The sequence below is a fragment of the Eptatretus burgeri genome, chromosome 6, assembly GCF_056783735.1.
Source record: "Eptatretus burgeri isolate ZD-2024b chromosome 6, Ebu_testis_v1, whole genome shotgun sequence".
In the NCBI taxonomy this organism is placed as follows: Eukaryota; Metazoa; Chordata; class Myxini; order Myxiniformes; family Myxinidae; genus Eptatretus; species Eptatretus burgeri.
Window position 1 is genome coordinate 11,528,714 of NC_140966.1, and position 16,757 is coordinate 11,545,470.

At 47.0% G+C, this 16,757-nt stretch overlaps 1 protein-coding gene across 1 annotated transcript in view; it reads left to right on the forward strand.

The window, feature by feature from the left end:
• Positions 1–597: 597 nt before the first annotated feature.
• POLA1 (DNA polymerase alpha 1, catalytic subunit) overlaps positions 598–16,757 on the forward strand; it is a 230,357-nt gene continuing 214,197 nt past the window's right edge. Inside the window, exons 1-7 of the mRNA XM_085884021.1 lie at positions 598–736; positions 898–1,007; positions 1,120–1,216; positions 5,414–5,482; positions 9,093–9,217; positions 9,505–9,567; positions 9,762–9,836. Of these exons, the coding sequence (XP_085740147.1) occupies positions 613–736; positions 898–1,007; positions 1,120–1,216; positions 5,414–5,482; positions 9,093–9,217; positions 9,505–9,567; positions 9,762–9,836 (663 nt within the window). The 5' untranslated portion in view covers positions 598–612. The remainder of the gene's footprint in view (positions 737–897; positions 1,008–1,119; positions 1,217–5,413; positions 5,483–9,092; positions 9,218–9,504; positions 9,568–9,761; positions 9,837–16,757) is intronic.

Here is a 16,757-nt window from a genome sequence, read left to right on the forward strand (position 1 = left end):
TACTCTGTACTCTGAGGTAAAAATACTCAGGGGTACCCTGAGCTACTCTGTACTCTGAGGTAAAAATACTCAGGGGTACCCTGAGGTAGTCTGTACTCTGAGGTAAAAATACTCAGGGGTACCCTGAGGTACTCTGTACTCTGAGGTAAAAAATACTCTGAGGTACTCTGTACTCTGAGGTAAAAATACTCAGGGGTAAAAATATTCTGAGGTACTCTGTACTCTGAGGTAAAAAATACTCTGAGACACTCTGTACTCTGAGGTAAATATACTCTGAGGTACTCTATACTCTGAGGTAAAAAAAAAATACTTTGAGGTAAAAGCAATCCATAAGTAATCACCATGACGACGAGGCCCAACAAAGGTCAGTAAAATACCAACATCACAAAACCTGGTGTGTATCAACAATCACGTTCAGCATTGACAACAGGACTCGCCAAACCGGTGCTCGCTCCCATATCTTCTAGTGTCTGATGATAACAATTCGGGCGGTGTATAACAGCGCCGCACCTCGTTCTTCACTACTTTTTGAAATACATACAGCATCGTCCGAATTCCAATAAATTATGACCTTCTATTTCAATGTTATTATCAGTGTTTGTTCTCTGGTTTATGTCACCATCCCACTCAAAAAGGAACTTGACAGAGACGTCGCCGTCGGATAGGGCGGTCCCGACGAGTTGGTTGGATTTTGTTTCCCGCCAAAACAGCGCAATGGAAGTCGACGGAATCTCTGGTAAGGTTTCCACAGAATAAAATTTGCTTGTTCTCCGTTTAAACTCCATTCATGATACGAATCGTTAATAACATAACTCTTGTACCTTGTTTGTTATCGTGAATCCACACAGTATCGATGGACGGACCTGTGCTTTCACACTCAACATTCTCGTTTTCCAGGATCTTTAGCCACGACTCGCTCTCGTCGAGAGAAGAAGGGACGAAGTTCCCGCCAGACGGCGTTGGAGCAACTGCGAAAAGCCAAGGCCGGAGAGAAGGTGAAGTATGAGGTAAGTTGGGGTCGTTTTGGAACGCTGCCTTCATTTTGAAGCACATTTGCCATGAGCTTCGCTTGCTCTTCACCTGAACGGTTACCTGAAGTCTTCCGGACCCTTCTTGCAGGTGGAGGCCATGAACAATGTGTATGATGAAGTTGATGAGGAGGAGTACAGTCGACGTGTGCGCACCAGGCAGGACGAGGAGTGGATTGTTGATGATGGTACCCCCCATGTTATTTGTCTTCCTTGGTTTGATGATTCAGTTTGACCTCTCCCTGAACGTGGTGTTTGACCTCTCCCCGAACGTGGTGTTTGACCTCTCCCCGAACGTGGTGTTTGACCTCTCCATGAACGTGGTGTTTGACCTCTCCCCGAACGTGGTGTTTGACCTCTCCCCGAACGTGGTGTTTGACCTCTCCCCGAACGTGGTGTTTGACCTCTCCCCGAACGTGGTGTTTGACCTCTCCGTGAACGTGGTGTTTGACCTCTCCCTGAACGTGGTGTTTAACCTCCCTGAACGTGGTGTTTGACCTCTCCCTGAACGTGGTGTTTGACCTCTCCCCGAACGTGGTGTTTGACCTCTCCCCGAACGTGGTGTTTGACCTCTCCCTGAACGTGGTGTTTGACCTCTCCATGAACGTGGTGTTTGACCTCTCCCTGAACGTGGTGTTTGACCTCTCCCTGAACGTGGTGTTTGACCTCTCCCCGAACGTGGTGTTTGACCTCTCCCCGAACGTGGTGTTTGACCTCTCCCCGAACGTGGTGTTTGACCTCTCCCCGAACGTGGTGTTTGACCTCTCCATGAACGTGGTGTTTGACCTCTCCATGAACGTGGTGTTTGACCTCTCCCTGAACGTGGTGTTTGACCTCTCCCTGAACGTGGTGTTTGACCTCTCCCCGAACGTGGTGTTTGACCTCTCCCCGAACGTGGTGTTTGACCTCTCCCCGAACGTGGTGTTTGACCTCTCCCCGAACGTGGTGTTTGACCTCTCCCCGAACGTGGTGTTTGACCTCTCCCCGAACGTGGTGTTTGACCTCTCCCCGAACGTGGTGTTTGACCTCTCCCCGAACGTGGTGTTTGACCTCTCCCCGAACGTGGTGTTTGACCTCTCCATGAACGTGGTGTTTGACCTCTCCATGAACGTGGTGTTTGACCTCTCCCTGAACGTGGTGTTTGACCTCTCCCTGAACGTGGTGTTTGACCTCTCCCCGAACGTGGTGTTTGACCTCTCCCCGAACGTGGTGTTTGACCTCTCCCCGAACGTGGTGTTTGACCTCTGCGCGAACGTGGTGTTTGACCTCTCCCCGAACGTGGTGTTTGACCTCTCCCCGAACGTGGTGTTTGACCTCTCCCCGAACGTGGTGTTTGACCTCTCCCGAACGTGGTGTTTGACCTCTCCCGAACGTGGTGTTTGACCTCTCCCCGAACGTGGTGTTTGACCTCTCCCCGAACGTGGTGTTTGACCTCTCCCCGAACGTGGTGTTTGACCTCTCCCGAACGTGGTGTTTGACCTCTCCCCGAACGTGGTGTTTGACCTCTCCCGAACGTGGTGTTTGACCTCTCCCCGAACGTGGTGTTTGACCTCTCCCGAACGTGGTGTTTGACCTCTCCCGAACGTGGTGTTTGACCTCTCCCCGAACGTGGTGTTTGACCTCTCCCCGAACGTGGTGTTTGACCTCTCCCCGAACGTGGTGTTTGACCTCTCCCCGAACGTGGTGTTTGACCTCTCCCCGAACGTGGTGTTTGACCTCTCCCCGAACGTGGTGTTTGACCTCTCCCCGAACGTGGTGTTTGACCTCTCCATGAACGTGGTGTTTGACCTCTCCCTGAACGTGGTGTTTGACCTCTCCCTGAACGTGGTGTTTGACCTCTCCCTGAACGTGGTGTTTGACCTCTCCCTGAACGTGGTGTTTGACCTCTCCCTGAACGTGGTGTTTGACCTCTCCCTGAACGTGGTGTTTGACCTCTCCCTGAACGTGGTGTTTGACCTCTCCCTGAACGTGGTGTTTGACCTCTCCATGAACGTGGTGTTTGACCTCTCCATGAACGTGGTGTTTGACCTCTCCATGAACGTGGTGTTTGACCTCTCCCCGAACGTGGTGTTTGACCTCTCCCCGAACGTGGTGTTTGACCTCTCCCCGAACGTGGTGTTTGACCTCTCCCCGAACGTGGTGTTTGACCTCTCCCCGAACGTGGTTTGACCTCTCCCCGAACGTGGTGTTTGACCTCTCCCCGAACGTGGTGTTTGACCTCTCCCCGAACGTGGTGTTTGACCTCTCCCCGAACGTGGTGTTTGACCTCTCCCCGAACGTGGTGTTTGACCTCTCCATGAACGTGGTGTTTGACCTCTCCCCGAACGTGGTGTTTGACCTCTCCCCGAACGTGGTGTTTGACCTCTCCCCGAACGTGGTGTTTGACCTCTCCCCGAACGTGGTGTTTGACCTCTCCCCGAACGTGGTGTTTGACCTCTCCCCGAACGTGGTGTTTGACCTCTCCCCGAACGTGGTGTTTGACCTCTCCCCGAACGTGGTGTTTGACCTCTCCCCGAACGTGGTGTTTGACCTCTCCCCGAACGTGGTGTTTGACCTCTCCCCGAACGTGGTGTTTGACCTCTCCCCGAACGTGGTGTTTGACCTCTCCCCGAACGTGGTGTTTGACCTCTCCCCGAACGTGGTGTTTGACCTCTCCCCGAACGTGGTGTTTGACCTCTCCCCGAACGTGGTGTTTGACCTCTCCCGAACGTGGTGTTTGACCTCTCCCCGAACGTGGTGTTTGACCTCTCCCGAACGTGGTGTTTGACCTCTCCCCGAACGTGGTGTTTGACCTCTCCCCGAACGTGGTGTTTGACCTCTCCCGAACGTGGTGTTTGACCTCTCCCCGAACGTGGTGTTTGACCTCTCCCCGAACGTGGTGTTTGACCTCTCCCCGAACGTGGTGTTTGACCTCTCCCCGAACGTGGTGTTTGACCTCTCCATGAACGTGGTGTTTGACCTCTCCCCGAACGTGGTGTTTGACCTCTCCCCGAACGTGGTGTTTGACCTCTCCATGAACGTGGTGTTTGACCTCTCCCCGAACGTGGTGTTTGACCTCTCCCCGAACGTGGTGTTTGACCTCTCCCCGAACGTGGTGTTTGACCTCTCCCCGAACGTGGTGTTTGACCTCTCCCCGAACGTGGTGTTTGACCTCTCCCCGAACGTGGTGTTTGACCTCTCCCCGAACGTGGTGTTTGACCTCTCCCCGAACGTGGTGTTTGACCTCTCCCGAACGTGGTGTTTGACCTCTCCCCGAACGTGGTGTTTGACCTCTCCCCGAACGTGGTGTTTGACCTCTCCCCGAACGTGGTGTTTGACCTCTCCCCGAACGTGGTGTTTGACCTCTCCCCGAACGTGGTGTTTGACCTCTCCCCGAACGTGGTGTTTGACCTCTCCCCGAACGTGGAGTTTGACCTCTCCCCGAACGTGGAGTTTGACCTCTCCCCGAACGTGGTGTTTGACCTCTCCCCGAACGTGGTGTTTGACCTCTCCCCGAACGTGGTGTTTGACCTCTCCCCGAACGTGGTGTTTGACCTCTCCCCGAACGTGGTGTTTGACCTCTCCCCGAACGTGGTGTTTGACCTCTCCCCGAACGTGGTGTTTGACCTCTCCCGAACGTGGTGTTTGACCTCTCCCCGAACGTGGTGTTTGACCTCTCCCCGAACGTGGTGTTTGACCTCTCCCCGAACGTGGTGTTTGACCTCTCCCCGAACGTGGTGTTTGACCTCTCCCGAACGTGGTGTTTGACCTCTCCCGAACGTGGTGTTTGACCTCTGCCCGAACGTGGTGTTTGACCTCTCCCCGAACGTGGTGTTTGACCTCTCCCCGAACGTGGTGTTTGACCTCTCCCCGAACGTGGTGTTTGACCTCTCCCGAACGTGGTGTTTGTCCTCTCGCCGAAAGTGGTGTTTGACCTCTCTCCGAACGTGGTGTTTGACCTCCCCCGAACGTGGTGTTTGACCTCCCCCGAACGTGGTGTTTGACCTCCCCGAACGTGGTGTTTGACCTCCCCGAACGTGGTGTTTGACCTCCCCCGAACGTGGTGTTTGACCTCCCCGAACGTGGTGTTTGACCTCCCCGAACGTGGTGTTTGACCTCCCCCGAACGTGGTGTTTGACCTCCCCGAACGTGGTGATTGACCTCCCCCCGAACGTGGTGTTTGACCTCCCCCCGAACGTGGTGATTGACCTCCCCCCGAACGTGGTGCCTGACCTCCCCCCGACCGTGGTGCTCCATCATTTGACTTGTCTTGCTTGCTTCCACCAAGCGATTTTGATCGCATTGGAGACAAAATCGTCCTTTTTGCTGTTATTTCAGGATTCCCCCATTGTTTACTGATGTTAGTTGCTGTTTGTGGTGGTTTTCATTTTCTGTTCACATCATAGGTGGGTGTGGCTACGTGGAGGATGGCCGTGAGATATTTGATGAAGATCTGCGGGACGATGCTCTCGATGGTGAGTTCAAGTATCCTTCCTTGAGTTTGATTGGATGACCACCAACTTGGCACAGACTCACTCGGCTGGAAAGCGAAGTGGTCAGTATTATTTTGCGGATTTGAACCGTTTTGTTGTGGAAAACCCACGGACCTTTTCTCGTGTGGTTGACGAGCAAAACCTTGACGGCAAATGCAAATTTCAAAAATTCAATGTTTCGCTTCCATTCCACTTGCAAGGATTTGTACACAAACTGACATTATGTGTTTTGACCTGTAACCGATATGCAAGGTACTGCTCTAGTGTTTTGGCTGTGTGACGACACAAGCTTTACCCAAGGAAAGGCCATGTCATCACCTTTGAGGTTTCTGCTTGCATGGCAAGTGACCCGTATTTTGTGGGTATGACCCGTTTTCTTTCTTTAAATCCATGACCCATTTTAATGTCATTAAAACCCATATTGGGTGGAACGTACGAACAATTTCAAAAACGCAATGTTTAGCTTCCATTCCACTCACATGGATTCATACAAACAGTGACAGATCTGTCGCGATCCCCATCTGATACGCAAGGTACCCCTCTTGTCTGACCCTTTCAGTCCTCATCTGTGTGCATCGTCACTTCCTCTCGTTTACCATTTGTCGTTGGCCTATTTGCTTTCCAATTCTCTCTTCGACTTCTTACTGTTATGTGATATTTATCGGTATTTTCGAGTATTTTGAATGGCAGGATTCGTTTCGGGTTGTTTTCATTCGTATACAAGATGTCCACAAATTACCGTTCCAAATTCAAACTGTAATATTATGATTATTGTAATGGGATCATTTCCAGCCGTCGAAGGAAGGAGTACTCAGTTTTTACTCTGTTTGTCTGGGAGATATCTCTGCTATCCTTTGAGCTAGGAAGCTGAAATTTGGGGACAAAAGTGAAGATGTGCTTTGGCAAAAACAGTATTTAAAAAAAAATAAAAAAATTAATCAATTCATTATTATCGCTTTTTAATTCCTTATTTATTTTCTTTCTCATCTCTGATACGGGCAATATATCAGGCACCTTTTGAGCTCGGAAGCTGTTACTAGGACACGACGGGGAACAAGCGATTTGGCTGTAAGGGGTATTTTTGTATTGATTTTAAAAGTTGTAGATTCGGATGAAACTGGTTTTGGTATGCTATTTGTCAATTGATAAAGAAATTAATTATTTTAGTTATTTATTTTAATTATACAATTTATCAACTAATCAATCATTGTGCACCGCACCCTCCCAATGCCGTCCCCTTGTGCTGCATGGCGAGTCAGTATAATTTATGCACCTTCACCTCAGAAGTGCACCGCTCCCTCCCAATTCTGTCGATGTGCTGCATGGTGGCAATGCCACACGCTGGAGGATTTGTTTTTTATTTATTTATTTATTTATTTGGCATGGGGGTGGTGTACTTTGTACCTCTATTTCTTCAGATTGTCGTCATTCATGTACAAGGTGTCTGCAAATTACCGTTCCAAATAGTGATGCGGTTTGATGCAAGTGAAAGAACATTTCTCAAAGTTTTTATTGTCAAAATGTCAAGGTCATCATTTAGTCTCCAGAAACCAGGCAACACTGCTCTTTCTTGCGGGGATGCCATTTGCAGTATTTGTGATGTCACATGTCACATGTCACAGGAAATGCCTGGAAACGAAAAAAGTCAAAGCTCCGAGTCTGGGAGGTCGGCGGTTCGAACGCCAGCCGAGTCATTCCAAAGACTTTATAAATGGTATGCGCTGTTTCCTTGTTTGGTGAGCACCACCTTGCTTAAAAAGGAAAGAGCACCACCAAGCAACCAGAGGTTGATGCAGGCATCGATGGAGGCCTATGGCCTCAAGTGTCGAAATTCCTTATAAGAGAACTCGTATTATATATTGTCAGCTTATCTGGAATTTAAGTTCCTGATAAGGTATTGTCCTCGGGCTCCGTCTGTCCGTCTCTTGTTTATACTTCTACGGCCAAACTGTTGGGCTGATCTGGCTGAAATTTGGCAGCAACCTTCCTCTCCTGACTGGTAACGGGAATTTCAAAGCTCGTTCCAGTGACTTGACTTTAAGTAGATCAAAATGGCTGAATTGGTAAATTTCTTTTAAAATCTTCTCCAGACCCAGCAGTTAGAATACTACTAAATTTGGGTTGCCACATTAGGCCAGAGTAGGGATGTTAAATTGTGGAGGTCGTGCCGATCACATGACCGGAAGTGTGTCAAAATGACAGACTTGGTAAATGTTTAGGGGATATCATGGAAATTAATTTTTTTTAACCTTCCTCTCCAGACCCACCGGTCAGATGCTACCAAATTTAGGTTGCAACATTAGGCCATGGCCCAGATAAGCTGCAGGTTCAGGGGTCCGAGTTTTACCTCCACCACCAAAGGTGAAAGAGGTTATGTTTTTACCCCCTTTCTGTCTGTCTGTTTTGTCTGTCTGTTTGTGCACAGTATATCTCAAAAAGTTGTGGACGAATCAGGGTGATATTTGGTGGACAGGTTCGGTATGTGACGAGGACGAACTGATTAGATTTTGGTGAAAATCCGGATCCGACTACTAGAATTGTTTTAGTGATTCTTCACCATTGAGAGGTCGGGCCAAAAACGATATATAGCACGATATCTCAGAGTTGTGGATGAATTCAAATGAAACTTGGTGGACAGGTTGGGTGTGTGTCAAGGAAGAATTCATTCAATTTTGGTGAAGATCGGGATTTGGATCTGATAATTTTTAAATTTGATTCTTCACCTTTGAGAGATAGGGCTCAAAAACGATAATATTGCACGACATTTCAAAAATGTATTGGGCCTGATATGTTGTCGTGGATCAAGCATGATGGGACAGAGATATGTGCTGGACTGAGTGCCCTTCTAGTTAATAATGTGTCACCACAATGACCACGTCTGAAGTTGTTTTCCTTAGAACATCCTCATTGTTCATCAATAAACGACTATCTCGGTATCCTGGTGTATTTTGTATTACTGACAATCTCTTGAATAGCGTTTTTTTTTTACCAGGTTTGGTAAAAGGAATGAATAAAATATACCGCGTTTTCCTATCAACCCGCTCTTCGGCGCCTCCAACTTGCCACTATGTACTCGGTGGCGTAGTGGTTATAGCGTCTGAGTCTTGCAGGCTTGCGGTTTGAACTCTGCTCCCTGCTGAGTCGTACCAAAGACTTTAAATCTGATACGTGCTGTTCCTCCTTGCTTGATGCTTGGTATTTAAAAACAATAGAGCATGGACAAAGAACATTGTCCAATGGCCTCCTGCATTGAAGTTCTTTGTTAGCCCAATAATTTAAGTTCTCACTTGCTTGATAATTACCTCCACCACCAAAGGTGGATGGAGGTTATGTTTGCACCCTATCTGTATGTCTCTCTGTCTCTGTTTGTTTGTGAGCATGATATCTCAAAAAGTTGTTTTCCATTTGGATTATGACAAAACTTTGTGGATGAGTTGGGCAGGTGACGAGAACAAGTCGATTAAATTTTGGTTGAGGTCCGGATGCAGATTCGGCCTATCGGTGGGATACAAAACGTAAACTGTTCAGCCTGGCAGAGGTATACATTCTACTGCGTGCTGTTATAGTTTAATAATACTTTATGTCCCTTCAGATAATAGAAGGAAAGCTGGTGATAAAAGGAAAAAGAATGAAAAAGATGATGGAAAGAAACAGACAGCAATGAAGCCAAACAACATCAAGGCCATGTTTATGGCAAGTGCCAGCAAAAAGACCGAGGTGAGGAGGGCAAGTACTTTGATGTTCTTACAAGTGCAGTACCCAGTCTGAGTTATTGTGAAAACCCTCTCTTACCGTAAAAGATCAGTTCACCTATCATTTCCTCTACATAAATGTATGCCCTTCTACCCGACTGCCTGTCTCTTCACGTCTGCCCACCTGCCCATGCATGATCATATGCATTTTTATGGCTCTGTGTAGCATCGTGCACACCTTATTGTTATGCTGTGGTGAATGATTGAACCTTCAGTAAGTTAAATATTTTTTGTTTTTGTTTTTTCATGCAGAAGGAAGTAGATCTCTCCAAAGATGATCTTCTTGGTGATATTTTGCAGGATTTGAAGTCGGAGGTGAGGTCCAAAGTCCATCCTTTGATTTTTTTTTATTTTTTTTTATTTTTTTTGCATTTGCATTTGCAGTTTCTTTGCTTTATTACATTTTTACAGTGAAAGTTTTGTTTATTTAATTCCAAATTATCTATCTTTTTTTTTCTCATTCCTTCGATTCTGCTTGCAATTATTGTTTTTTTTTTTTCTTCTTTCAGTCAATGTCACCAACTCTGGTCCCAATTAAGAAGAGGAGATTACCGAATCGGTTCTCCACGAGGCGCGATATACAAGTAATTCACCATTATTATCTACCTGCACCACATTTCAAAGCTGTACTTCCTTATACCTGTTAGAGTGAGATTGTATAGCTTTGTTGGCTGACCTGTTTTCTTCGATTTGTAATGCTGTCTTAATTCAATTTTTGCAGCTGACATTGCCTCGAGATATGCACACTCATCCCCAAGCTGTCTAGCCTGACTTTGAATTCCAACCCAGCTATAAACTATCATCCCAGTGTTTCACGAGCAGGGTGATTCATCAATGTGTGTGCCGTCCCTCGGGTGGACGTTAAACTTGGTATCCCATCTGCCAGCATTAGTTGGTGGACTTTAAAGAACCCACAGATTCCTTTACGAAGGGTAGGTGAGCTATCACCGGCATCCTGAACAAAATCCAAATTCTTGCCAACACCTACAGAGGGCATTGCATCAGTGGCACGGCCGTACCATCAGCCAATGGAGCTACCCCACAGCCTTGTGCTGCATATGAAGAAATAACAACAGTAAGAATTCAACCCTCCATCCTTCCCCAGTCTCTCCAGGTTGCATGCATTTTTCCGGTAATCTTTTCCTTGTGAAACTGACCAAATGTCAACTCCTTTTCTTCTTCTTGTCTTTATTGTTGAACCCTCTTGTTGTTCAATACAACTCTTCCCTTCAGTATTTGAGATTGGTAGGGCACCACAATTCTCCATTCTGACTGTGATCTTTTCTACCCCAATTGAACCCCCAATTAACCAACCCTTTTTCTTGCAGGTGGCCTTATTTCCTTCTTTCTCTTCTCTCCTCTTCCTGTTCGTTCATGCCCTTGTTGCATCCACATGTTGTCCTACTCCCTCCCCTGCTGTCCTGCCCCACTGCCAGTGTGTTGCCTTTTACCTGTTGTCACCTTCCTCTTCCATAAGCATAGACTATATATATATATATATATATATATATATATATATATATATATATGTATATAATTCTTGTTGGTGATGCAATTGACTTGTATTGTGCAGACATCAAACTGTATCATTACGACTTCTCATTTTGCAATAGCTTACAGTAAACCCTCAAATATCACGGGTGTTAGGTTCCTAGAAAATGCCACGATAGTTAAAACCACGATCGTGGAAACCAAGGGACATTGGGAAAAGGGGGGTTCAGTTTTTGGACTTCAAGGAAAAATCGACGGTGGCCAGAAATGAACACATTACAATTGAAATAAACATGTAATATATATATATATATATATATATATATATATATATATATATATATATATATATATATATATATATATATATATATATATCCTTCAGGTCCTCTTCCCTTTGTGGGATTCAAAGAGTTCCTCCACCTCTTCCTCTTGGATGTCCTCAAAATAGTCTCCAGCATCATGTGCCACCCTCTCAATCCTCCGGACTTCTTTGTCCACCAACGGGAGGCCCTTGAGGTCGTGCACTGCTTCACTCCACAATTTTCTCCAAATTGCATTCCATGTTGAAGGCTTGATCTCTTTAAGAGATTCCTCAATGATATTAATGCAGTCAGCAATGTTGTAGGTTTTCCAGCAATCGCTGACTGTCAAACGATGGTCACTCTCCATCTGGTCCAGTGGCCTCTCGAGTGTGTGGCGGGTGTAAGAGGACTTGAGCGTCACGATGAGACCATGGTCCATCGGCTGGAGGATGGAGGTCGTGTTTGGAGTTAAGCCTATGACCTCTACGTTGGGATGCGCAAACTGCAGGCTTTCTGGATGACCTGGCACATTGTGCAAGATAAGTAGAACCTTGCATGCAAGGTTCTTCGACACCAGGTATTTTTCCACCTCATGGACGAAGTGGTTATTTCACCAATCGGTGAATATTGCGGCAGTCACTCGCGCTCTCCTGTTTACATGTCAGAATACCGGGAGTTGGCTCTTGTTCTTCCCTTTGAAGGCGCAGGGATTCATTGATCGGAAAAGTAGCATCGGCTTTATGACTAAGTCACCTGCAGCATTGCCTCAAAGGAGAAAGGTAAGTCGATCCTTGGCCACCTTGAACCCCAGAGCAGATTTTTCCTCCTTGGACAGGAAGGTACGAGACTGCATTCTCTTCCAGAATAATTTTCTCATCTGCGTTTAAAAACTTGCTCCAGTATGAATTCCTTTGCCTTAATTAGTTCCATAAGCTGTGGAAGGTAGTTTTTCGCAGCATCATGGTCTGCCGATGCTGCTTCCCCAATTAACGTTACGTGATGGAGGCCAAATGTTCTTTTGAAATTCTCAAACCAGCCCTTGCTGGCATGGTACGTGTCTGTAGCCATGGTTGAACTTGAGCCTTTGGCTGCCTCGTTGAAACATTGGTAAATCCTTAATGCTTTCTCCCATATCACGGATCCACCCAAAGGCACTTTTTTCTGGGTTTTGTTCTCGATCCAAATATTAGGCACTTTTTTCCATCCTTTCAACACAAAGATTACGAGACTGGAATGAGACTTTTGTGCTTTACGGAGAACTGCCGGCAACACTTGAATCGATGTTTGACTCACTTTTACCGATATACTGCACAGTAGACTTGTTAACTCGTAATGGCGGCCCACATATTCTGCACTTCCACCTCGAGCCAAACGATCTAACAACTCTATCTTTTAGCCTAACCTCATCACCTTTCTCTGCCTTTTGGCACAACTAACTTTGTCCATCGCTTTACATTGGATGCAATTTAAAACGGTGCACAAGAGACAACAAAAGGCTCGTAATGGGAGCTAGTTATTAGTGCATGTACAGGACACAAACAGACACTTATCGGCTGAAAAAAACCATGGTTGGTCAAAATGACATCCTGCGATAACGAAATATGAACACAATAGGTTGCCCGCGATTGGTAGAAACACACGATATTCAAACTCTCTATTTGAGGGTTTACTGTCTCTCTAAATGACAAAATAGCGAAATGATTTGTTTCTAAAGTCGTCATGTTGGTGGGGTGCTCCCTCATGCGCCCCCAAATGTGCCAAAGCAATGTGCTTTGGGAATAGCCGACTTAATGGAAGCGTCCCTCTGGTGGGAATCGTTCTGTATCGTGATGGAATCTGCATCCTACCAGTCTCTACAAATATGTGATTATTCCAATTTATGTCTCTCATTCTCCCCTCCCTCCTCCTAGTGATTAGCAAAATTGAAATGGTTCGAGCGTGTGGAAGGTGGGAATGAGGTTGACACGCCTTCTTAAGAAATAAGAGGTTTATTTTCAACTAGCAAATACAACCTGTCGCTTCGCTGATGGAGGTGTGAAGGGGAGGGGTGGAGAGAGAGAGAGAGAGAGAGAGTGGGGAGGGATGGGGAGAGGAGGGAGGTGAAGAAGGGGGATGGAGGTGGGGAGAGCAACGCCTCATAAAATGTTGCTAGACACTGCGAGAGGGAGACAGACAGCGACAGAGGTGTGGGAGGAGAGTGTTGCATTTTATTAGGAGGGGTGAGCGAGGAGGGGACAGACAGAGTGGGCGGTGGGGAAAAAATAAAGAGATAGGTGAGAGGTGGAGGTGGCATTAGCAAAGAGAGCGATACGTTATGCTTTATGACCAAACACAAATATAAAAAATATCTCGTGTCAAAATAGCTGTACACACACAACAGAGTTTGTAATGTTAACCACAGGCACACCTGCAAAAACTTTGATATCCCAGTTCCAGAAAATTTGTGGGTACATTAACCAAAAGCATGGACAGAAAACTTGGAAGTACCGCTCACGTACGACCTCATGATCGCATCGAGCGTGAATATCGAAAACAAAGCATTGCGACCAGATATCATACTTGAGTACAAAAAAAAGAGAAAAAGGCATTGCTGAGTGATGTGTTAATAGCAGCGATTTTGGACTAAACAATGCAGAAATTAAGAAAATGACCAAACACGAAGACCTCAAGAATGAAGAGAGAAGATCCTGGAAGCTGAAGAATGCCAAAGTTGTACCAGTGAGAGTTGGAGCTACGGGAATGATGACAGAACCTCACAGAGATATTAAAAACCATCCCTGGGAATAATATATTACGAACATCCTTACAAACAAACTACAGTAAGTTGGAAGCTGTGCAGGGCTCAGCGACGATCCTGAAGAGAACCCACGGCACAAAACTGAGAATAGAAAACTTCTCGGCTTTGTCTGTGAATTGTGACCCCTTACTGAAATAAGGGTGGATACTTTGAGCCCACCCTGGAGGATTGCATTCCATGCTCTGAAAGTCGCATATGAAGATAACACACACACACACACACACACACACACACACACACACACACACACACACACACACACACACACACACACACACACACACACACACACACACACACACACACACACTGGTCGGTCTTGGCTTCACCTCCTGAAACCCACCGACATGTGGAGATAGCGGGCAGCAATAACTTGCACGTAAATACTTTGAGACCTGGGAGGGCTCTATTCCACTTTCTGAAACCTGTACATGGAGATATCAACCAACAACCAAAACCAATAACACACACCGGTGCCAAATGCCATCGTGGTAATAGTTTATATATACTGAAACGCAAAATAAACTTACCACTTGTTTGAAATGTAATAAAATTGTAACAGTTCAAAATAAAACAAACCACCAATTGCTAATTGAAACATTTGCATTTTATTGATGACATGTCAAGTTTTTGACCAAGATACACCATCTCATAAGCTTGTTCTCCAGTACAGAACAGCACAGGGTGCAATGTCAGTCCCCTTTCAATAGCGTGTGTGGCCACCATTGTTTTGGATACAGGCAGTGCATCGTCGGCGCATACTGCCTACCAGTCTTTGGATGGATTGCTCCTGGATTCTGTCCCACTCAGTCCTCAATGTCTGAAGCCATCTGACTTGGGACTATCTGCCTGTCCTGCCTTGCAGTGGTGACTCTTGGCCTCCCTGATCGAGGTTTGTCATCTGCAGAGTTGTGGAGGGTGTCTCTGTCCACCAGGGCCGATATCGTCTGGTGTGAACAGCCAAGGCGACGTGCCACCTCGCGGTAGCTCAATCCACCTTGCAGTTTGCCCAAGGCACACTGCCGTTGATCCCTTGACAATCGTGGCATGTTGATTGAAATGTCCATTTTGCACTGGCCTTTTTAAAGCCAATATGAAGACATCACGTGCAGCTCATTAAAATCATCCCATACCCCATTGGCTAATCACCGACAGTCAAAACGGCTGTTCAACAGCTGTGCTATGAAGTGACCATTGAAGGTTCAAGTGACCATCCGTGACCGTTTTGTCTGACAGTGATGACACTATTGTCTACAAATAAGTTCACACATTTACTACACGCAGTGTTATTGTTGATATTTGAAGGTTTAAAAAGTGGTAAGTTTCTTTTGCGTTTCAGTATACATACACACATGTGCGAATGTACACACGCATCAAGTAAATAAAAACGACAAACACAAATATTTACCTTGAAACAGCGTTCTTGGAAAGAATATTTAAAGTGGGTAATTGGCGAAATTCAATTCAAAAATGTACTAAGCCACAGAACACAAAATGTCGATCTATACTCTACACCAGGCGTCGGCAACCTAAACCAGGCCGCGGGCCACTGGGCCACGTTCAGGCCTCCTCGCGGGCCGCACCCCCCCCCCTCCCAACCCGAAAAAATAACAAACGCACATAAAATCAATGATAATAAATGTAATTGTAAATTGAACCTTAAGACTTGCAGCAATCACAATGTGAAACAATTAATGTGAAGGCTGGTGATTCTTTGATGCAGCCAGAGAGTCAATGTCCGGCTTAATGGAGGAGGAGGCCAGGAGGAGGAGGACGTCTTGAAGATGAGCGTCTGTAAGCTGTGCTCTCGTCTTGTTCTTCGTCAGCTTCATGCGACTGAACAGCTGCTCGCAAGAGTATGTGGACCCGAACAATGAAGCTAAGCGCAGGGCCTCCCTAACAAGAGCCGGGAAAGCACGGGAGGCTGAGAGCGAGTGCCAGAACTTCATTGGCAACAAAAGAGCAAACTTTGTGTGGTGGCTCTCTGAGCACTGGAGCTCAATGAGCTCCAGCTGAAGGTCATCAGCCACATCCACAGAATCCACATCAAAGGGAGCGGAGAATAGCTTGAACTCTTTCTCACAGGCGCGCACATCTTTGAAGCGTCTCTCGAACTCGCCTCGCAGCTCAGACAGGGCAGCGGAGGTTGGGCGCAGCTCAGCCAATCGGGCGAAGTGAGTGAATTTGTTCTGGTTGAGCTGATGCTCCCACAGGCGAAGTTTGCATTTGAATGCCTTCACGAAGGCGAGGAGGTCAGGTACCAAGACGTCTTTACCCTGCAGATGGATGTTCAGCTCGTTTAGATGTCTAGTAATGTCCACCAGGAACCTGAGGTCACACACCCATGCGGGATCCTAGAACTGATGGACAGGAAAGACGCCAGCTCATCCCTCAGGCTGAAGACTCTCCAACATCTCTCCTCGGCTGAGCCAACGGACCTCGCAGAAGTAGATCAGGTCGCCGAACTCTGCCTCAGCGTCAGCCAGGAGATCGCGGAACTGTCTGTGGTTGAGAGCACGGGCGCAAACAAAGTTCACCGCCCTGACGACGACAGTCATGACCTCCATAATGGTCACAGACTTGGCGCACAGAGCCTCCTGGTGCACCAGACAGTGAAAGCGCTTCACATCCTGCTGGTGTCCAAGGCTGCGCATGTACTTCACAAGAAGCGCCCCAAAGCCTTTCTTGTCCCCGACCATGGCGGGCGCTCCGTCGGTCGTAATGCCGCACATGCGAGAGAGGTCGAGGTCGGCCTCCTTCAGCCAGTCTGTGACTGCCTTGCACACGTCGGTGCCAGTGGTAGTACAGCTGAGTGGGATGAGTCGGATGAACTCCTCAAAGATGACGAAGTCGTCCCTGCTGCCGCGGAAGAAGATTGCAAGCTGAGCCGTATCCTTGATGTCAGTCGACTC